We start from the raw sequence: 17910 nt of genomic DNA, 5'->3' as shown, positions 1-17910 counted from the left end.
CATACATCTCAATATTCCTTAAGCAAACAGGGTGGCACCGTCTTGGCTGTTAGGAAAGTCACTTAACTTACAACTGAGTTCTTAAGATGCACTGACAGTATTGAAGTCACCACAGCCATCCCAGTGGTGTTTGGTTACTGAAGCCTGCACAGGCAGAGCTGGATCCTGACCAGACTGGTGCATGTGCCCTCTGTTTCACCCTGTCCACAGCAGAGGCCTAGGTGGGGCAGTCACACCCACCAGGCCTGACACCTGCTGGGTTGGACTTAACACAGTCAGAAGGGGTTCACGGCAATATAACAGTTAATGAACTTGGAGTTTAAATTGTGTACATTTTTAAATTGTGAGGTTTTTACTGTATATTGAAGCTTAGTGTGATTCAATAAATTGCTTGTAATTTAAAAACTATTTAATATTCAAAATAAATATAGTTATATATTTATAAACTCCGTTGCTAGGATTATTCCTTGTTTTGTCCTTGTGTCGGGTTGGCCGGGTGCTGTGGGTCTCTGAGTCCCCCACAGTCCTAAGGGCATGAGGATGGGTCACAGGGCACTATAGAGTCTGCACATGTATGTGGATGTGATTTCTGTAATCCAAGCCTTCCTACTTACTGAGGAGTTGAGGTGAGATTTGGTTTATGAAGTCTTGGCTTGGCCCAGGCCCCAAGTACTCCAAGGAGCTTACAATTTCATGAAGCTCACAACTCATTTCCCTTCAGGATGTGAAATGGCTTATTTGCTAAGACCCATGTTCAATTTCTAAAACCCATGATGTTTAAAAATGAAAAGACCAAGCCAGGCGGCGGCAGCGCACGCCTTTAATCCCAGCACTCGGGAGGCAGAGGCAGGCGGATCTTTGTGAGTTTGAGGCCAGCCTGGTCTACCGAGCGAGATCCAGGAAAGGTGCACACTTGGCTCACTGGTCAGCCTAGCATACTATGTCCATTCCAGGCCACTAAGAGGTCCTGTCGAACAAAAACTGGTGGAGCACCTGAGGAACCTTTGCATGAGATATGTGTGCACATGCACTGGCACCACACACACAACAGCCTTTCACTGGTCTTGGTATGCCGTGTGCCTTTGATCCCAGCACCTGGGATACTAAGGCAGGAGGAGGGTTACCATGAACCTAAGACCAGCCTGGGCTGTGGTATAAATGAGGTCCTGTCTTAAAAACACTAGCTGTTCTGTACAGTATTGGGGTGTCTCCATGACCCCGACCCTTCTCTACTGTCCTCTCATTGAGGGAGGTGATAGCTTCCTACCAAACATTGCCCATAGGAAGGCTGGGTCACAGGTTAGTGACACCCAAGCCTGCCAAGCATGAAAACTCACTCGGAGACTCCTGGCAGAATTTTGACTTGTCTTATCAGCCCATAAAAAAACAAAACAAAGCAAAACAAAAAAAACTCCTGTTTAGTTGAGCATAGTGACCAGCCACACTTACAAACACCAGGAGGCTGAGGCAGGAGAATTGCCATGAGTCTGAGGACAGCCTAGGCAATGGAGTCTGTCTCTAAAACAAAAAGAAAGGGAGCCAGGCATATAGTTCAGCGTGCATGTGGCCCCCAGCACCAAACTATCATGGCACACATCTGTAACCATAGCACATTCACTGTATTAAATTATTTATATATTTCTTTTACATATAATTTTCATATTACTTTAATTTACATATAATTTTCAGCACACTTTTGTCAATAGCTGAGTCCAAAGCACAGGAGTTAAGCTGAGTGTGCCAGTACCCAGTTGTAATTCTAGCACTTGGGAAGCAGAGGCTGGAGAATCAGGAGCTCAAGGGCAGCCTGGCGTACAGCCAACAAAATGGCTCAGTCCCTTGCAGCCAAGTCACTTGTACCAAGCCTTATGACTTGAGTTCACCCCTGGGACTCACATGGTAGAAGTGGAGAGCAGATTCCTGCAAGTTGTCCTCCGACCTGTGAGCACACACACACCAAACCAAACAACAATAAAAAAAAAATTGTTAAAAGCCAGGCAGTGGTGGCACGCCTTTAACCCCAGCACTCGAGAGGCAGGGGCAGGCAGATCTCCATGAGTTCGAGGCCAGCCTGGGCTACAGAGTGAGTTCTAGGACAGGCTCCAAAAAACTACACAGAGAAACCCTGTCTTGAAAAACAAAACTGGAAAAAAAAAAAAAAAAGTTAAAAGCCAGCAAGAAAGCCTGTTTTCTGTGAGCACCGTGACATTCATGGGTAACTTGGTTGGTTCTCTCCTTCCACCTTGTGGGTCCCAGACTCACGCCATCAGACTTGCTGTCAGGTGCCTCTACCCACAGATCATCTTGCCACATAACTCTGTGTAGCTTTGTAGCCTGTCCTGAAACTCACTTTATAGACCAGGCTGGCCTCGAACTCACAGAGATCCGCCTGCCTCTGCCTCCCGAGTGCTGGGATTAAAGGCGTGCACCACCACCGCCCGGCACCACATAACCTTTTATATTGTAATTTCCTTGTAACCTCAAGAAACTGAGGCAGGTTCCCTCAAAGCAGGTAGGCAGCTGGTTGAGTTTTCTTTCTGCCTTTCTGCCTTTCTCTCTCTCTCTCTCTCTCTCTCTCTCTCTCCTTTTTAAGCCCAATTTTCTGAGTGAAGACAGTGACACCCTGTCACCAGGAGATCTAGTGGCCTGGATGGCCTTCCTGACTCACCCCATTCCAGTCTGGAGAGACTGCAGCAGGGAGAAGCTGAGCCCTTAGGACCTGCAGGGTCCACTGGAATTCAGAGTGTTCTGGGGCAGGGTAGGAGAGGTCTTGCCAGCTTTGTTCAGGGATGTGGCTGTAGTTCCTGTAAGATTTCTCAGGGTGGTTTATCCTAGACGCTGTTCTGAGCCTTAACCCCAAGGCCAGGTGCACTGGCCAGGTGCAGTCCCGGGTTTCCCCCATCCCAGCGGGTCCCCTGAGACACCACGGGCTCTCAGACCCAGAGGGACAGACAGGGAAGGCGGGTCGGCACTGGTCCCCAGAGCGGGGGGCGTGGCCGCAGGTGCCGCCCTGGCCCCGCCCAGCGAGTTCATTTACATGCTTCCCGCGGCCCCGCCCGTGGTGGCTAAAGCTACGTGTCCTTGTCCCCCGTGGGCAGCCTCAGAGCGTGCGGCTTCAGATCGGATCCCCAGGTAAACCAAGGGGTTGGGGGAACTGGATGGGACTACTGGGAGGGGACCCAGAGGCAGGACGCCTGGCTCAGGGTGAAGGAAAACCCAGATGGTGGCTCCCACTCAGACTGGCTGGTGCCATCCACGTGGTGGAACTGGGGGCTGCTGCAGGGCCTTGGCGACTGTCAATCTGACCTGTGAGCTGTTCTGTGTGCACTTACTGCAGTTCTGGTTCTAATAGTGTCTGGGCCTGTGTCATGTTCAGGAAAGCTGTAAACATGCCATCTAATGGGTGTTGCCTGCCCCTGGGACAAATGACAGTGTTGGGGGGACCCTATAAGCCAGGGCTGGGACCTGCTCCTGGGTGGTTTAAACAAATTGTCAAGGGTCACCTAGGCTCAGGAGGTACTTGCAATAGTAAAGGGTTCTCAGTTCAGTGGGGAGGGGGCACTGCAGGTGAGAGAAAAGTGTGTCAGTGTGGGATTAACAAGAGCTATGGGTGCAGAGGGGAGTCGGTAGGGCCAGTGTGAATGGGAAGCACATGGGTGTCACTATGCACCAGAGGTCAGCTGCACTGGCTGTTGATACCATTGCATTGGAAAGAAGCAATGAGACCGCCATGCTGCTCCCTGACCACACTGAATGACTGCAGAGGGCTGTGTTCTGAATTTCAGTTTGAAGGGCCTCTTCAAAAACAAGCTATGAAGACCAAGAACCGACCTCCTCGGCGCCGGACACCCATGCAGGACACAGAAGCCACCCCAGGAGAGCAGAGTCCTGACAGACCCCAGTCAGGCTCAGGGGGGTCGGAGCTGACAAAGGGTCTTCGGAGTAGGACGGCCCGTGCAGGCGGAGCCCGAGCAGAGGTCAGCCGCCGGCGACAGGGGTCTGGTGGCCGCAGGGAGAACAGTGTTCAGAGGCGACTGGAGAGCAATGAGCGGGAAAGACAGCGGATGCATAAACTCAACAACGCCTTCCAAGCACTGCGTGAGGTCATCCCGCATGTGCGGGCTGACAAGAAACTCTCCAAGATTGAGACGCTCACACTGGCCAAGAACTATATCAAGTCACTGACCGCCACCATACTCACTATGTCCAGCAGCCGCCTCCCAGGGCTGGAGGGGCCAGGTTCTGCACCAGGCCCTAAACTTTATCAACACTACCATCACCAGCAGCAGCAGCAGCAGCAGCAGCAGGTGGCTGGGGCTATGCTGGGCACCACCGAGGACCAGCCCCAAGGCCACCTGCAACGGTACTCTACACAGATTCACAGCTTCAGAGAGGGGAGCTAGCACCTGCTCTGGGCTCTGGGGTGGGTCGACAGTGCTGACCAGGTCTGCTCATCTCAGCTCTGGTCCCTCCATGCCACAAGCCTGACTGGTGATGACACTATTGGGTTCATTTGGGGGTGCAGTGCTGGGGTATGAACTAAGGGCTCTGTGCATGCTAGACACGCACTCTACCTACTGAGCTACATCCTGCAGCCCAAGGTTGAATCTCTAGTGCCTAGATTTTCCTTGAAAGTCAGCTCAGCCACCAACATAGGGTGGTTTTTCCTAGCCACCCCAGGGACAAGGGAGTGATCTGGGCCATCAAGGCATCTTGAGACCCAAATCTCTGGGGAAAGCCTGCCCAGTCCCTGCAGTTCTTTCCACAAAATAGGCAGGATAAGGAACATTCTTGCCTTCCTCACAATTTTTTTTTTTTTTTTCAGAGCTGAGGACCGAACCCAGGGCCTTGCACTTGCTAGGCAAGTGCTCTACCACTGAGCTAAATCCCCAACCCCCTCACAATTCTTTTTACATGTGGTGGCCAAGGGGAAATTCCAGGAAGAACTTTACTTACAAATGTCTCTGCTACTGCTGAGCCCAAGGTCCATCCTGTATTGTGGGGCTACATGGAGGCTGGGACCAAAGCGTCACCCAAGGCCCTTTAGAGAATTTGGCAAAGCCAAGGTGGCAGCTTGTTCTGCAGGAGCCATCTTGACAGCCCAGATTTCCTGGGCCCAACTCAACAGCTGGGGTTAGAAAGGCCTCATGGGACTTTAAGTGGATAAGGGGGTTCTCTTTTTTTCCTAAATGGAGACTTCTGGAAAGGCTGCAGTGCCCTGGGCTGTGGCTGACCACAGCCCGAGTGGGGCCTGGGATCTGAGGCTCTCTGTTTGGGCTAGGCAAGGTCTTTATGAAGAGGGCCTCCCAGCCTCTGTAAGGGATAGACTTGCCCTGGGCTTTTTGCAGGCTTCTCACACCTGTACCCCACTCCCACCCCTCCATTCCAGGGTGTACCACCATGCTTAGTTCTCATTCTTCTTGCTTTTGCCCCTGATGTATGGCTGCCATGTGTTTTTTCACAGGCTCGTGGGACTTAGCTCTTGGTACCTTTGGTGTTTTCTCTGAGGTGGAAGTTGAGTGGCAGGCTTGCCCCTCCCCCAACCTGATCATTAATAACAAGGACCAAGTGGTTGGCAACCTAGCTGCCTCCAGCCCAGCTTCCTGCCCCACTGGCTCTGCCAGACTTCACTACTTCGCTGTCAACTGCTGTTGGTCTCTCCTTCCTCTGGTCTCTCTGACCAGAACTGTCCTGGATCTCCTTGAGGCCCATCCCACCCCCTTTTTTAGAGTGACAGGAATCTCACGATATGTAGCTCAGGTTGGTTGCAAATTATGCAGCCCAGGCTGGCTTTGAACTTATGCTTCAGCCTCCCGAGCACTGTGAACATAGGTATAGGGGACAGTCCTGGTACCCCAAGAAAGAGATAATAGACACACTGGGCCCGGGGGTATTGAACTCTCCATCCCAGTGAGACTTGATTTTGGTCCTGTCCCTTCACAGATCATAGGTCAGGTAGACTGAAGGCCTTTGTGTCTGTGATTCAGGGATGGTTACTGGGAAAGGTCAATAGTTAGGGAATTTGCCGATGTGAGCTGAGGCCAGGCACAGCTCCAAGTTGGAAAGATAGAGCCCAGATATGCCTTGCTATGGGGGACCTGCCCAGCAGAACACTAAAGGTCTCCGCCGACAGACAGCGCTACAACCTAGTGGCTGGCTTCCAGGTGAGGCCAGACCAGAGCTTGGCTCATTCTGCTGGACTTTGCCTGGAAGCACAGGAAGGAAGGGAAGCTAGCTGGCCAAACTTCTAGCCTAAGGCCTGACTACAGCCCAGGGCTGTCCAGGGTCACTGCCTTGCAGGACCACAGCCTTGTGGCTCTTTGTGCCCCACAAGCTGGCACTGCACCTGCTCCCCAGAGGACGGCATGGGTCTAGCTGTCCAGTTCATTACCGATGACAGACAGGACCTATATCCCTTGGGAGGCTAAGGGACAACAAGTCTAGGATGCCAGTAAGGCCTGTTACCCTGTCTCCCTGGCCCAAGCCCAGGCTATTTTTTTCTTTATTGAGACGGGTCTCACGTAGGTTGATCTCCAACTTGCTGTGTAGTGAAGGATGAACTGATTCTCCTGCCTCTACCTCTTGTGTTGGGACTGACTACAGGCATGTACCCCTCCCCGCACCCAGTTTAGGCAGTTCTGGGGATTGAACTCTACCAAGTGATCTATACCACTAGCCTGGTCTCTTCATTCCTGATGGGTAACAGGGCTGAGTTTCCTCAAGCCCCTGGACAATGGATAGAGTTGCCCCTGACCAGGTCACCTGGACTGTGGAGCCACCAGAGCTGATCACCTTCCCATCAACAGAAGCAGAGAAACGGGAAATGTGACCTGTCTGGAAAAAGCCAAGATGAACAGAACAGCCTGTATCCTGCCTGTCACCGTGGTGACAGTATTCCTTAAATGACCTGAACTGGCTCTTTTCCCCCCTAATGGTTCCCTCAAAGTACTAATGAAATTGCCAGCTGTATCTTCAAATGAAAAGATTCCATTGCCACTGTGCTTTGGTTCTCAGCATAGGTACCTGGAGACCTGTGCCTTTTAATCCAAATGTCTAATAAAAATACGTCAGTCATGCTGTAGTGTAAATTTTTATTAAATAGAACATCTGAGGAGCCTAGACAGTTTGGTGCCACTGAGGGGGTGAACAACTGATGTTCAGCAGTGAAGGGATGTGTCACCCTGGCAGAGTGACACCCTCGAGGTGCTCTGTTGAGAACCATCTATAGCAGAACACACAGGTCACAGTTGCTGGGGACAAGCCAGGATGCACACTTGGAATCCTGACACTGACATGCAGACAGGAGGTGACCCCTCGAACACTCCTCTGCACATGGGTATGTCTGCTCCCACCTCTGGAAATGCTGAGGACATGGGGCTCCTCAGATATCCTTGAGATGGGGCCCCAGAGTAGTTTCCTCTTAGCTTCTAGGGACACCCCTCACGCAGAATGAAATCCTAACTATGACACCACACAGAGGATTCCAGGGCAAACCAGTTAGGAGGGGTGAGTCTGTTCTGTGTCAAAATGAATAAGGATGGGACACCTCATGGGCAGAAACATCAGACATCACCTGCTGGGGCTCTCACCTCAGGGCAGCAGATGCCTTCTGCCCAGCCCTGGGGTACAACACAGTCTAGGGTGCAAGCTGCCTCCACCCAGACCTGGGCACCCTACAAGATCCTGGGCAGGGAGGCCCTGCTCGATATCTGAAAGAGGGGCTAAACTGGGGTTCATGGTGGTGATTCTCTACATGGAAAATACCTTGCGTGTACCCCAGGAGAGGACCCCAAACCAGGATAAGACCCTACCCTGGTTCCTAAGGCAGGGTCTCGTGTGGCCCGGCTGGCCTCAAACTTACTGTGGAGCCAAGGGTGTCCTTGAACTCCTGATTTTCCTGCCTCCGCCTTCTGAGTACTGGGATTACAGGCATGCGCCGTCATCCCTGGTTTATTTATCTAGATGTGTGTGTGTGTGTGTGTGTGTGTGTGTGTATGATAGTCTTGCTATGTATGTAAAACCCTGTGTGGTTTTAAACTCACACTCACAATCCCCCTGCCTCAGCTTCCTGAGTGCTGGGCATATAGGCATCAGCCACCAAGCCCAACTCCTTTGCTTAACTTTTGAAGTAAAAACCCATTTGGAAACCTGCTAAAGGATGACTGCAGACTGAGGCTTGGAGACCTGAGCCTCACAGCTGGTTCTCCTGGGGGTGATTTGGGGTCCCCAGGTGAGGAAGGCCCCTCCTTGGATCTGCCTCTTTAGGGCTAGAATTCCTGGAGGGCTCTGAGCTCCTGACCTGGAAAGCTGGGAGGCACAACAGGGAGGGACTGGGGCTGAAGGTCCCAGGCAGTTAGTCATCTCCACTCTTCCCCCTCCAGCATCCCTCACAGTCTTGGAACACGTGTGGGTGCACCCCCCCACCCCAGTTTCACATATCTGGGCATTTTGTCAGTACTTCAAAATGGCTGACTTTGACCTAACTCCCTGTACATGTGTGGGTCTGGATGATGCCCTCCCATACTACACAAGAAAGGCTCAGTTCTGGTCCTTCAGGCTCAAACCATCCTTGCCTCCAGGTGAAGAGAGGCATCAGCAGTAAACGGGACCTTGACCATGAGCCTCTTGTTCCCCGGACACGTTCCTGGGTACCATAATGGTATTGGCTCGGACAGAGATGTGGTCCCAGCCTCCCTATAAGCAGAAAGCCATGTCACTTAGGACCCAAGTATTCTCCCAAAGGCTCTCCCACCAACCCCCATGCTGAGCCTGGTGCACACAGTGCCATACAACCATCCCAGATTGCCAGTGCACTTACTCCAATGCCATAGTCCCAGCCCTGCCCCTTGGGTTCCCGAGGTTGGACACCCACGCGATGACACACGGTCCCCCGGCTCAGGCCATGGCTCCCCTGGACTTTGTTAGCAATCACCCAGACCTGGAACATAACTTTGTTGGAGTTCCTGGCCCAGTTGTAGAGGGGCAGCTGGGTACAGAAGAGAGAGACCAGAGAGGAGACCCCTCTTCCCCACCGCCAAAAACCTGCTCTCCTCCCCCTCACCTGGTCCAGCGGCCCCACAGACACTTTGCGCACATTGTTGGACACATGCTCCCAGCTGGAGCCTTGTGGATAGCTGGGGGTGATCCCTGCTCGGTACCACAGGTTCCCTGGGCAGAGAAGCAACCAAGGTCATTGGCAAAGTCCTCTTGGCTCATCTTGGCATCCTGTGGGGTCAACCCCCAGCTCCCCCTCCAATCCTTCACACCCAAGGGCTCTTGATGACCCACGGGCAGGAACCTGGGCCACAGCCAGCCCTGTCTCTCTGTGCTCTAGGCTTCATAATCGTCTCATTGTGCCTCTTGGGGCTGACAGCCTCAGCCTCTCTGCTAAGGGAGAAGCCGAGGACAAAGAATGTTTTAAGCAAATAAAAAGAAAACCGGATCTGGACGCAACACCCTGGACTCCGAGACTATTTTTGTTTTCTTTTCTTTTTTCAGAGTCTCATGTAACCCAGGCTGGCTTTGAACTCCTGATCCTGCTGCCTCTATCTCCCAGTACTGAGATCACTGGTGCACAAACCACACCCAGTGTGTGTGGTGTTTTGTGGGTGCGAGGCAGGTGCTCTACCAACTGAGCTGGGTGTTTTCTCCAGGTTTTCAGAGACGGGGTCTCACTATGGAGCTCAGGACAGCCTCAAACTGATCCTTTTGTTGAAGCCTTTCTGGGATAGGGGTTATAAGACATGTTCTACCATCCCTGCCTTCAAGTTTCTGAGACAGGGTCTCATGGTCTCCAGGCTTGCCTTGAACTTACTGAGGATGGCCTGAACCTCTGACCCTCTTGCCTCTGCCTCCCGAATGCTCGGATTACAGGCCTGTGCTACCACAGCTCCAAAGTCTTGATTCTGCCTTCTCTACCCATCTCATCAATACAATCGGTAAAATCTGGAGAATGGGCCAGGGCCCTGTCTGAGGTGACACAAGGGTCAGAAATGGCCCTGCTGCCTGTGGGGCTGCTGTGTTCCACACCCAGGAGCTCCTAGATGATGTTCTAGATGCATCTGGGATCAGTGTCATGAACCAAGTAAGTTAGGGGAGAGACGGAGGCTGGTTCTGAGCTGACGTTTCTGGCCTCATGCAGGTTCCCAGGGGCTTTGACGTTTTGTCTTGGTTCAGGCCCTGCCTGCAATGGATCCTGAGGGTCAAGACTTCACTGAGTGCCAGTGCCCTGTCTCCATGTTGACCACAATGCAGAAGGGTGACCTTAACAGCTAAAGTCCCTTGTCCCTAGGGAAACAACACTTCCAAAGGATGCTGAGAAGGGGTGACATCTCAGCCTACTTGTGGGCTGGTCATGACCATGCTGGGGTGTCCATGGGACCCTATTCTCCCTACTCATGCAGACTCTCAAATAACTTGCCGTTTTCATCCAAGGCGTATACCGATGTCTGGCCCACAGACACCTGTGTCAGCTTCTGTTTGGGAGGAGATGGGATATGGTACCAGCAGTCACCTGTGAGGGGAAAGCTGACTCAGGAGGTAATCAGGAGACCCCCACACCTGTGAGCCCTGACTAGACCTGTCTAGTGCTCCAAAGCTCACACTAGGTTGAGTCCTTGCAGGCAGCCTTCAGCCCCGGCTGAAGGAATGTGTCAGTATATGAGCTGAGCATCATGTAAGGCCAACTCAGGCTCTGCCATCCACCCAATATCTCAGGCTTGCCCAGGGTCCTTTGTGGTCCATCCTGGGTTCTGCTATCAAGACCACCTACCTCATCCATGTGACAGAAGATGCCTAGCCTGGCACACAGTTGGCACATGAACTCAGTGCTGCCCTTCACTCCCCTGCAAAACCCAGCGAAGGAAAGGCCAGCATGGCTCACACCCCCAGATAACAAGGGTAGTCCCATAGCTCAGGAGCCCTCACCCGGGGTGCTGTCCCAGGCGGTCCCTGTGTGGATGGGGTAGCCTCTGAGTGAAGTGCCTACTCATCCCTTAACCTGCCCCAGAGGACCCACCCACCATCTTCCTGGGAAACTTCCTTCCCATACTCCACCAGTGTAGGGCTAGAGGTGGGGTATGGGTGCCACTCACCAGCTGGCTGGGAGGGAGACACAGAGCCCCGGTAGAATGCAGAGCCATCCCTGGCCACAGCCCACACCTGATAGCAGGCCCCAATGGAGACAGAGGCAAAGGGCTGGTCAGTGCCAACATGTAGCCAGGAGGAACCCTGGAGATGGAAAGACAAAGGAGGTTGCTGAGGGGTCAGTGGGACCACCTGGCCTCCTCCTTGGAAGCTGAGACTCAAAGGAGGTATAATGCACTTAAGCCTGCCTGGAAGGTGAAGGGTGTCCAGGGTGGTCTGACCTAGCCCAAAGTACAGTCTACCTTGGCCTATTGTTGAACTCTGGACTCAGGCCTCTCAAAGGAAAGATAACAGCATGTGTACTTCATCAAGGGTGCTAAGGAGCCACTATGTCACCCGGGCCCTGCCCCACCCCTCTTTGCTCCTAGGCCTGGAGAGATGGCAAGTCTCCATGGCAATGTCATCCTCGACACTACCTGCCTCATTTGGATTATATATGACATCTTCCCACCCTGGAGACCCATTCTAGGCAGGTCTGGGGAAACCTCTCAAGCAAGAATCCTGATGTCCATAAGACTGTTCAAAACGAACAACCCTGAAGGCTAGAAGGCTGGTGCTCACCGCAGGGTTGAGTTCGGATACACCCAGGCGGCATAGGACATCCCCCTTGTCACTGACAGCCCACAGCGCAATGTTGTGTCCTCGCCCATCCGCATCTGCACTCTCTGGGATGATGGACACATCGCCGAGGGCAATAGGGGCCACCTCTAGCCACGGCCCACTGGTCACCAGCTTGCATTTTCTGTTCAGGGAAATATGCACCTGAGTGCAGGGACCAGGTGTGACAGCAGGCCCCAGGACATGTCACTGCTCATCACCACCTGCTGCCGCACAGGCACGGCCCAGCATGCAGAAACTGAGATGGACAGGGCTAGAGGTGAACCACAGACTCCTTAGGGGAGGGGCAGAGCACCCAGTGGGTGGCAACGATGGGCTCCTGTCTGTCCTCTGCCCTTCCCCCAGCTCTTCCAACCCATGGGCAGAGCCCAGCCATGGGCAGAGCCCAGCCAGTGACATTGCTCTTATTTGCTCTTCAGAACAGACCTGAGCGAAAGCAGGGCACAGGAGCCCGCGGGCATTTCCTGGGCTGACATTTACTTTGACTCGGGTTTCCTCCCCCCCTGCTTCTTTCCTGGGGACTTAAGTCAGAAGCCAGCAGATCTGGCTCAAGAGAAACCAGTGTCCCCTTCCCTGGGCACAGAGGAAGAACGGGGCAGGGGCGGGGCCTGAACCCACGATCCTGGCAGTTCTGTCTCTCACCTGGCCCAGCACCTTCTCCTGACAAAATCCTTCATGGTTTTGTACCCATGGTAAGAGCTGCAAGAGGAAGAAATGGTACCGTCAAGATCACTGTGTGGGGCTTTCTAGAAGGTGACAATGCACACACTCTTTCCCCAACTCTAGATCACATAAGCAGAGGAGTAGCTGTAGCTGCGTATAGTTCTCCTAGCTGCCTCAATGAGGTCGGGGCAGAATTGTAGCTTTCCAGCGTCCCCTGAGGCCTGGGCCTGGCAGCAGCTGTCCAGAGTGATGGGCTCAGCCCTCCCCAGCACTGTCAGAGTGTGCTTAGGGAATGGGAGCCTTTGGTCTAGTTGAGGGCTGGAGAGTCAATCTGAGAGGCCTCACGGCTACCTGAGGGGATGACCTGGATTCTCACCCTGAGTCTGCTCAGAAGCCATCCAGCTGGGGCCCTGGCTTAGGTTCTTCTGGTTCATTATTCTGATTGGACATTTGCACTGTGAGGGGCCTGAACTAGCCCCAGGGCTCCCAATACAGTATGACAGCCATCAACCCCCACTTTGTATGGGTACACGGAGGACAGAGAATAATCTTGGCTGCCACTCATCAGTCACTCTCTACTCCCTCCCTCCTACATCTTTGAGATAGGGTAGGCTGACTAGTGAGTCCCGGGAATCCTCCTGTCTCCACTCCCCAGAGCTGGAATTATATGTGTGAGTGGGTTGTAGGGATCAAACCCAGGCCCCATGTTTGCAAGGCAAGCCCTTTACCAACTGAGCCAACTCCCAAGCCTAACATACCACCTACTTTACCTTTTATCCACTTGCCTTGGCATGCCTGGCTTCCCAGGACGGCTTCCGCCTCACTCCAAAGGACTCCCACTGCCCTTCAGCAGTGACTCTCCCTCATGTTGCCCCTCCCATTACCTGTCAATCAGGGCTGGGCCTATAGCTCCCCAGAAGCCCCAGTGGATCCCAAGGTTTTCCTCGCCCTTCATGAGTCTCTTAAGCCAACGTTACATTATTGGGCTTTGTCTGAACCTTCAGACCTGCCGCAGCAGGGGCAAAGTCCTCTACCACAACCAGAGTGTAGTAAGCAGAGCTCCCCAGGTCCCTCCTACCCAACTCTGAAGCAGCTAAGATAACAAGACTGAGGTGGGTTCTGCTACTCAGCCAGGCTGGGGCAGAACTTGCATGGCAGAGGGTCGCAGAGGTGCCAGGCACAGAGAGATTGCTTACGCAGGGAAGTCACTGGCATATTGCCATCCTTCCTGATCGGTGCCGCCGGGGACACTGAAGTCCACGTACCAGTCAGAGACCTGGGGAAGAGTAAGTCAGTGTGAATGGGAGACTCTCTTCCTCAAAACCCACAGACCAATAGAAACTTGGGGGATGGGAGAGCCAGGGCCGGCAGATTCCCCCCCACACACACTGGTGAGCGGGACTCACCCAGGTCCACTGCAGGGATGGTGGCTTTGTGCCGGCCTTGGTGCATTCCTGCAGCCCCGTGGCATCACTCCACATGTACCGGTCTGTGGGCAGACCCCTGGAGCAGGATTACAGATGGAGGGAGACGACAGAGGACTCAAAATAGGCCACCCTGCCCAGACACTCCTGGTAATAGGTTCCCACCTCATCCCTGCTGGGAACATGGCCGAACTGCCTGAACAAGACACCTCTAGACCCACTCACACACCAGACGTAATGGACAAAACCAGAACTGCCCCAGGGAGGCAGAACAACTGAAATCACCTTGTGTCACTACAGTGCCTGAGTCATAACAACCAAACCATTTATTGAGGAGGCCATGGCCACTCTCCTTCCCTTGTGTCATGACCTTATTAGTTGTGCTCCAACCCACAAGATGCTGCATCCCTCACCCAGTAACCATGGATAGGACCTTAGTTGGAAAGGATAGCTGATCTTTTTTGTTGGTTTCTCCGTGTAGCCCTGGCCAATGATGATTGCCAACTTGCTCAGATTGAGAACACGAAGAGAGTAACAGAAGCCTTTCTGAGCATCTCCAGAGTTTACAAACAGGCCCTGAAGGCTCTAACCTACCCCACGGATGGAGTCAAGATCTGAACAGCCCACTGGGAAGGTGATGGCACTGTTGGGGGGGGGGGGGTCTGGCTGGAGGAAGGAGGTCACAGGCAATGTGTTGTCATGGGTTACATCTTGCCTGCTGCCTCTCTGCTTCCCGGACGCCGGGTGAGCAGTTCTGACTAGGACATCCCATCTCAGGCCCCAAAACAAATGCAGCCAGCAAGGACTGTGACCCCCCGAGGCCATGAGCCAAGTACAGCTTTCTCCCATTTTAAAACATTACACTGATTTGTTGAATTGTGTGTGTGTGTGTGTGTGTGTGTGTGTGTGTGTGTGTGTGTGTGTTACACACATGTGGAGGTCAGAGGACAATTTGGGGAAGTCAGTCCTCTCCTTCTAACATGTGGGTCCCAGGATTTGAACCAGAGTTGTCGGGCTTGGCAGCAAGCATTTTGTCTGTCTGTCTGTCTGTCTGTTGAGCCTCTCACTGGCCTCATCCCTCTTTTCTTTCTTTCAGGTACTTTGTGATGTCATTAGAGTGAACATTAAGCTAATAAAACTGACGTCTTCATAAGAAGAGAAAATTCAGAGCAGGGGGAGGTGCAGAACAGCTGTCGGTCAGGGAGGACTTGCCTTGTCATCAGTCAGGGAGGACTTGCCTTGTCATCAGTCAGGGAGGACTTGCCTTGTCATCAGTCAGGGAGGACTTGCCTTGTCATCAGTCAGGGAGGACTTGCCTTGTCATCAGTCAGGGAGGACTTGCCTTATCATCAGTCAGGGAGGACTTGCCTTGTCATCAGTCAGGGAGGACTTGCCTTGAAAGCATGAGGAATTGAGTTGGAGCCCCAAATCCATGTTTAAAAAAAAAAAAAAAAAAAAGACCAGGCAGTGGCACACACTTGTAATCCCAGCTCCTGGGGACTCCAAATTTCAGTGTCCACAGATCAGACACCACGGAGACCTACTGGTGTTCCTTCATGCACAAGTTGCCTGTGCCGGCTCTGATGTGACAATCACCAAGCAGAGTGATGTGGGTAGCTGTGACTGCCCACTAATAAGACTTCTCAAAAGGATTTTTGTTTTTGTTGCTTTGTGAGACAGTCTCTCACTTTATAGTCCTGGGACATACTAGGTAGCTGAAGCTGGCTGGAATTTATAGAAATCCTTCTGCCTCAGCTTCCTGAGTTCTGGATTACAAGGCATGAGCTATACCCAGCTCAGAGGTTTGGGGAGGGGAGACTAACAGCTCTATGGCCTTTATTTACTTCATTCATTCATTTATTTATTTATTTATTTATTTATTTATTTATTTATTTACTTACTTACTTACTTACTTACTTACTTATTTATTTATTTATTTATTTATTTATTTATTTATTTATTTATTTATTTATGGTTTTTAGAGACAGAGTTTCTCTGTAGCTTTGGAGTCTGTCCTGGTCTAGCTCTGTAGACCAGGCTGGCCTCGAACTCACAGAGATCCACCTGCCTCTGCCCAGCTACATTTTATTTTTAAATTTAAAAAAATGTATTCCCAGCCAGGTGTGGTGGTACATGCCTTTAATCCCAGCACACAGGAGGCAGAGGCAGGAGGATCTCTGTGAGTTCAAGGCCAGCCTGGTCTACAGAGTGAGATCCAGGACAGCCAGGGCTATATAGAGAAACCCTGTCTTGAAAAAGCAAAACTAAAAACAAACAAACAAAAGTTATGTGTATGTATTTGTGTGTGTGTGTGTGTGTGTGTGTGTGTGTGTGTGTGTGTCTGTATGTCATGCATGCAGGTGTCTGCAAAGGCCAGAAGAGAACATGAGACACCCCCACCTCACCCCCCACCCCCGGAACCGGAGTGATAGGAGGTCATATTAGTAACTCAGGTCTTTGGCAGTAGTGTGCACTTTTCACACTGAGCCATCTGTCTACAGAGCCAGGGTCTAGGAATGGAGTTTAAGAAGAAAGGGAAGAGTCTGGGGAAATAGTGCAGTTGGTCAAAGCTATCCTTGCAAGCACGATGATTCAATTTCAATCCACAGAACCCACATAAAAGGTCAGACGGGCTGAGGTGGCTCAGGGATTAAGAGCTTGTACCGCTCTCACTGAGGACCTGAGTTTGGTTCCCAGCACCCACGTAGGGAGGCTCACACAGCCTGCAACTCCTGCTCTGTAGATGCAGCACTCTTCTGGCCTCCATGAACACCTGCATTCGCGCGCGCGCACACACACACACACACACACACACACACACACACACACACACACGCGCGCGCACACACATTTAAAAAGAAAATAAATCTTAGAGGAAAAAAGAAAAGCTGGATACAGTGGTCCACACTTGAAACCCTATCACTGGATGGCACCTGAGCTTGGTGGCCTCCATACGCACATGCACCCACACAAACATGTGAATGCTCCACATGAACACATGTGCACTCACACTTAAAAAAGACACACCATCTAGTTACTTCCAGGCTAGAGGCCTTGACAGCAGCTACAGGCTATGCTGAACACCACTGTCCAGCTTTTGCCAGGTCTGTGGCCTTGGCTAGACAGCCCCTTTAAGCATCCATGTCACTTACCTGCTGGTATAGCCTGTGACAGGGTTCCAACGCTGGTTCTCATAGATGTAGACACTCTTCACGTCTGACTGTGTGTAAATGTTGCTGGTGCTGCTGGCCAGGCCTGGAGAAGAGGGGAGAAGAGGCTACTGGGCCCCAGGCCACATTAGCCCTGAGGCTGCAGCCAGGAACTTGGCCTTTCTGTCTGAAATAGGTTGGGAGAACAGGTCAGAGTGGGGTGCTGAGATGAGTTATTGGATCTCAAAGGGACCAGCCTCGTTTGGGCTTCTGTCTCTTATGTGTTCCTAATTCCTTTTGGACCACATAGCTTCCGTGGGAGAGATCTGCAACAGAGTCTCACTGTATGTCCCAGACTGGCCTCAAACACACAGAGACCTGCCGGCTTCCGCTTCTTGGGTGTTGGAAGTAAAAGCAAGCGACCACACAACTGGCCCTCCTCCATTCTTAGATACCCTGTCTTCCTATCCAGTGCCCAGCAGGTTACTGCCAGGCTCACCTCATTAGCAAAGCTACCTTGGCCCACACATATGACCTCTGTGAGTCTGGATGTTCTCACAGGCAGAACAGAGACCAAAGCAATTCCTGCCTCGAAGTTAGGGACATTCTTTGGCCTGTGAGGCTGTAGGTTCCTTTGGTCTTGGTGGACCCCAGTTCTCCAGGGTCAACTACTTCCTCACCATGGGGTATTGGGGCTGTGGCATAGAACATGCCTCGGAGTTTGCTTTTGTCCCTACTTTCCACCCTAAACTTGGGGATCCCTATGGTGGGGATGATTCACTTTCCCTAAAGAGTTTGTAATTTGGGACAATCAGGGAGCATAGGTTCTGGAGTACCCCAAAGTACTCTGTGACTTCATCGATGAAATGGGGTGCTGGACACACCAGAGGCAGCTAGAACCTTAGAGGTCC

The 17910-nt window shown here is 52.2% G+C and overlaps 2 protein-coding genes across 2 annotated transcripts in view; one reads left to right on the top strand and one right to left on the bottom strand.

Annotated features, from left to right (window-relative positions):
- The first annotated feature begins 3051 nt into the window (after positions 1-3051).
- On the top strand, positions 3052-4815 carry Bhlha15 (basic helix-loop-helix family member a15). Its single transcript, XM_036172575.1, has 2 exons — positions 3052-3132; positions 3786-4815. Exon 2 carries the CDS (start codon positions 3813-3815, stop codon positions 4401-4403), a length of 591 nt encoding a protein of 196 aa, XP_036028468.1. The 5' UTR covers positions 3052-3132; positions 3786-3812; the 3' UTR covers positions 4404-4815.
- Positions 4816-7948: 3133 nt separating this feature from the next.
- Positions 7949-17910, bottom strand: part of Tecpr1 (tectonin beta-propeller repeat containing 1) — a 28767-nt gene continuing 18805 nt past the window's right edge. The window contains exons 16-25 of the mRNA XM_036171887.1: positions 17003-17105; positions 13833-13929; positions 13623-13702; positions 12406-12462; positions 11707-11887; positions 11094-11229; positions 10421-10513; positions 9062-9168; positions 8819-8938; positions 7949-8694 (exon numbers count right to left, since the gene is read on the bottom strand). Coding sequence (XP_036027780.1) covers positions 8593-8694; positions 8819-8938; positions 9062-9168; positions 10421-10513; positions 11094-11229; positions 11707-11887; positions 12406-12462; positions 13623-13702; positions 13833-13929; positions 17003-17105 — 1076 coding nt within the window. The 3' untranslated portion in view covers positions 7949-8592. The remainder of the gene's footprint in view (positions 8695-8818; positions 8939-9061; positions 9169-10420; positions 10514-11093; positions 11230-11706; positions 11888-12405; positions 12463-13622; positions 13703-13832; positions 13930-17002; positions 17106-17910) is intronic.

This window comes from Onychomys torridus, chromosome 22, assembly GCF_903995425.1.
Source record: "Onychomys torridus chromosome 22, mOncTor1.1, whole genome shotgun sequence".
Lineage (NCBI taxonomy): Eukaryota > Metazoa > Chordata > Mammalia > Rodentia > Cricetidae > Onychomys > Onychomys torridus.
This window is presented reverse-complemented; position numbering and strand designations above follow the sequence as displayed.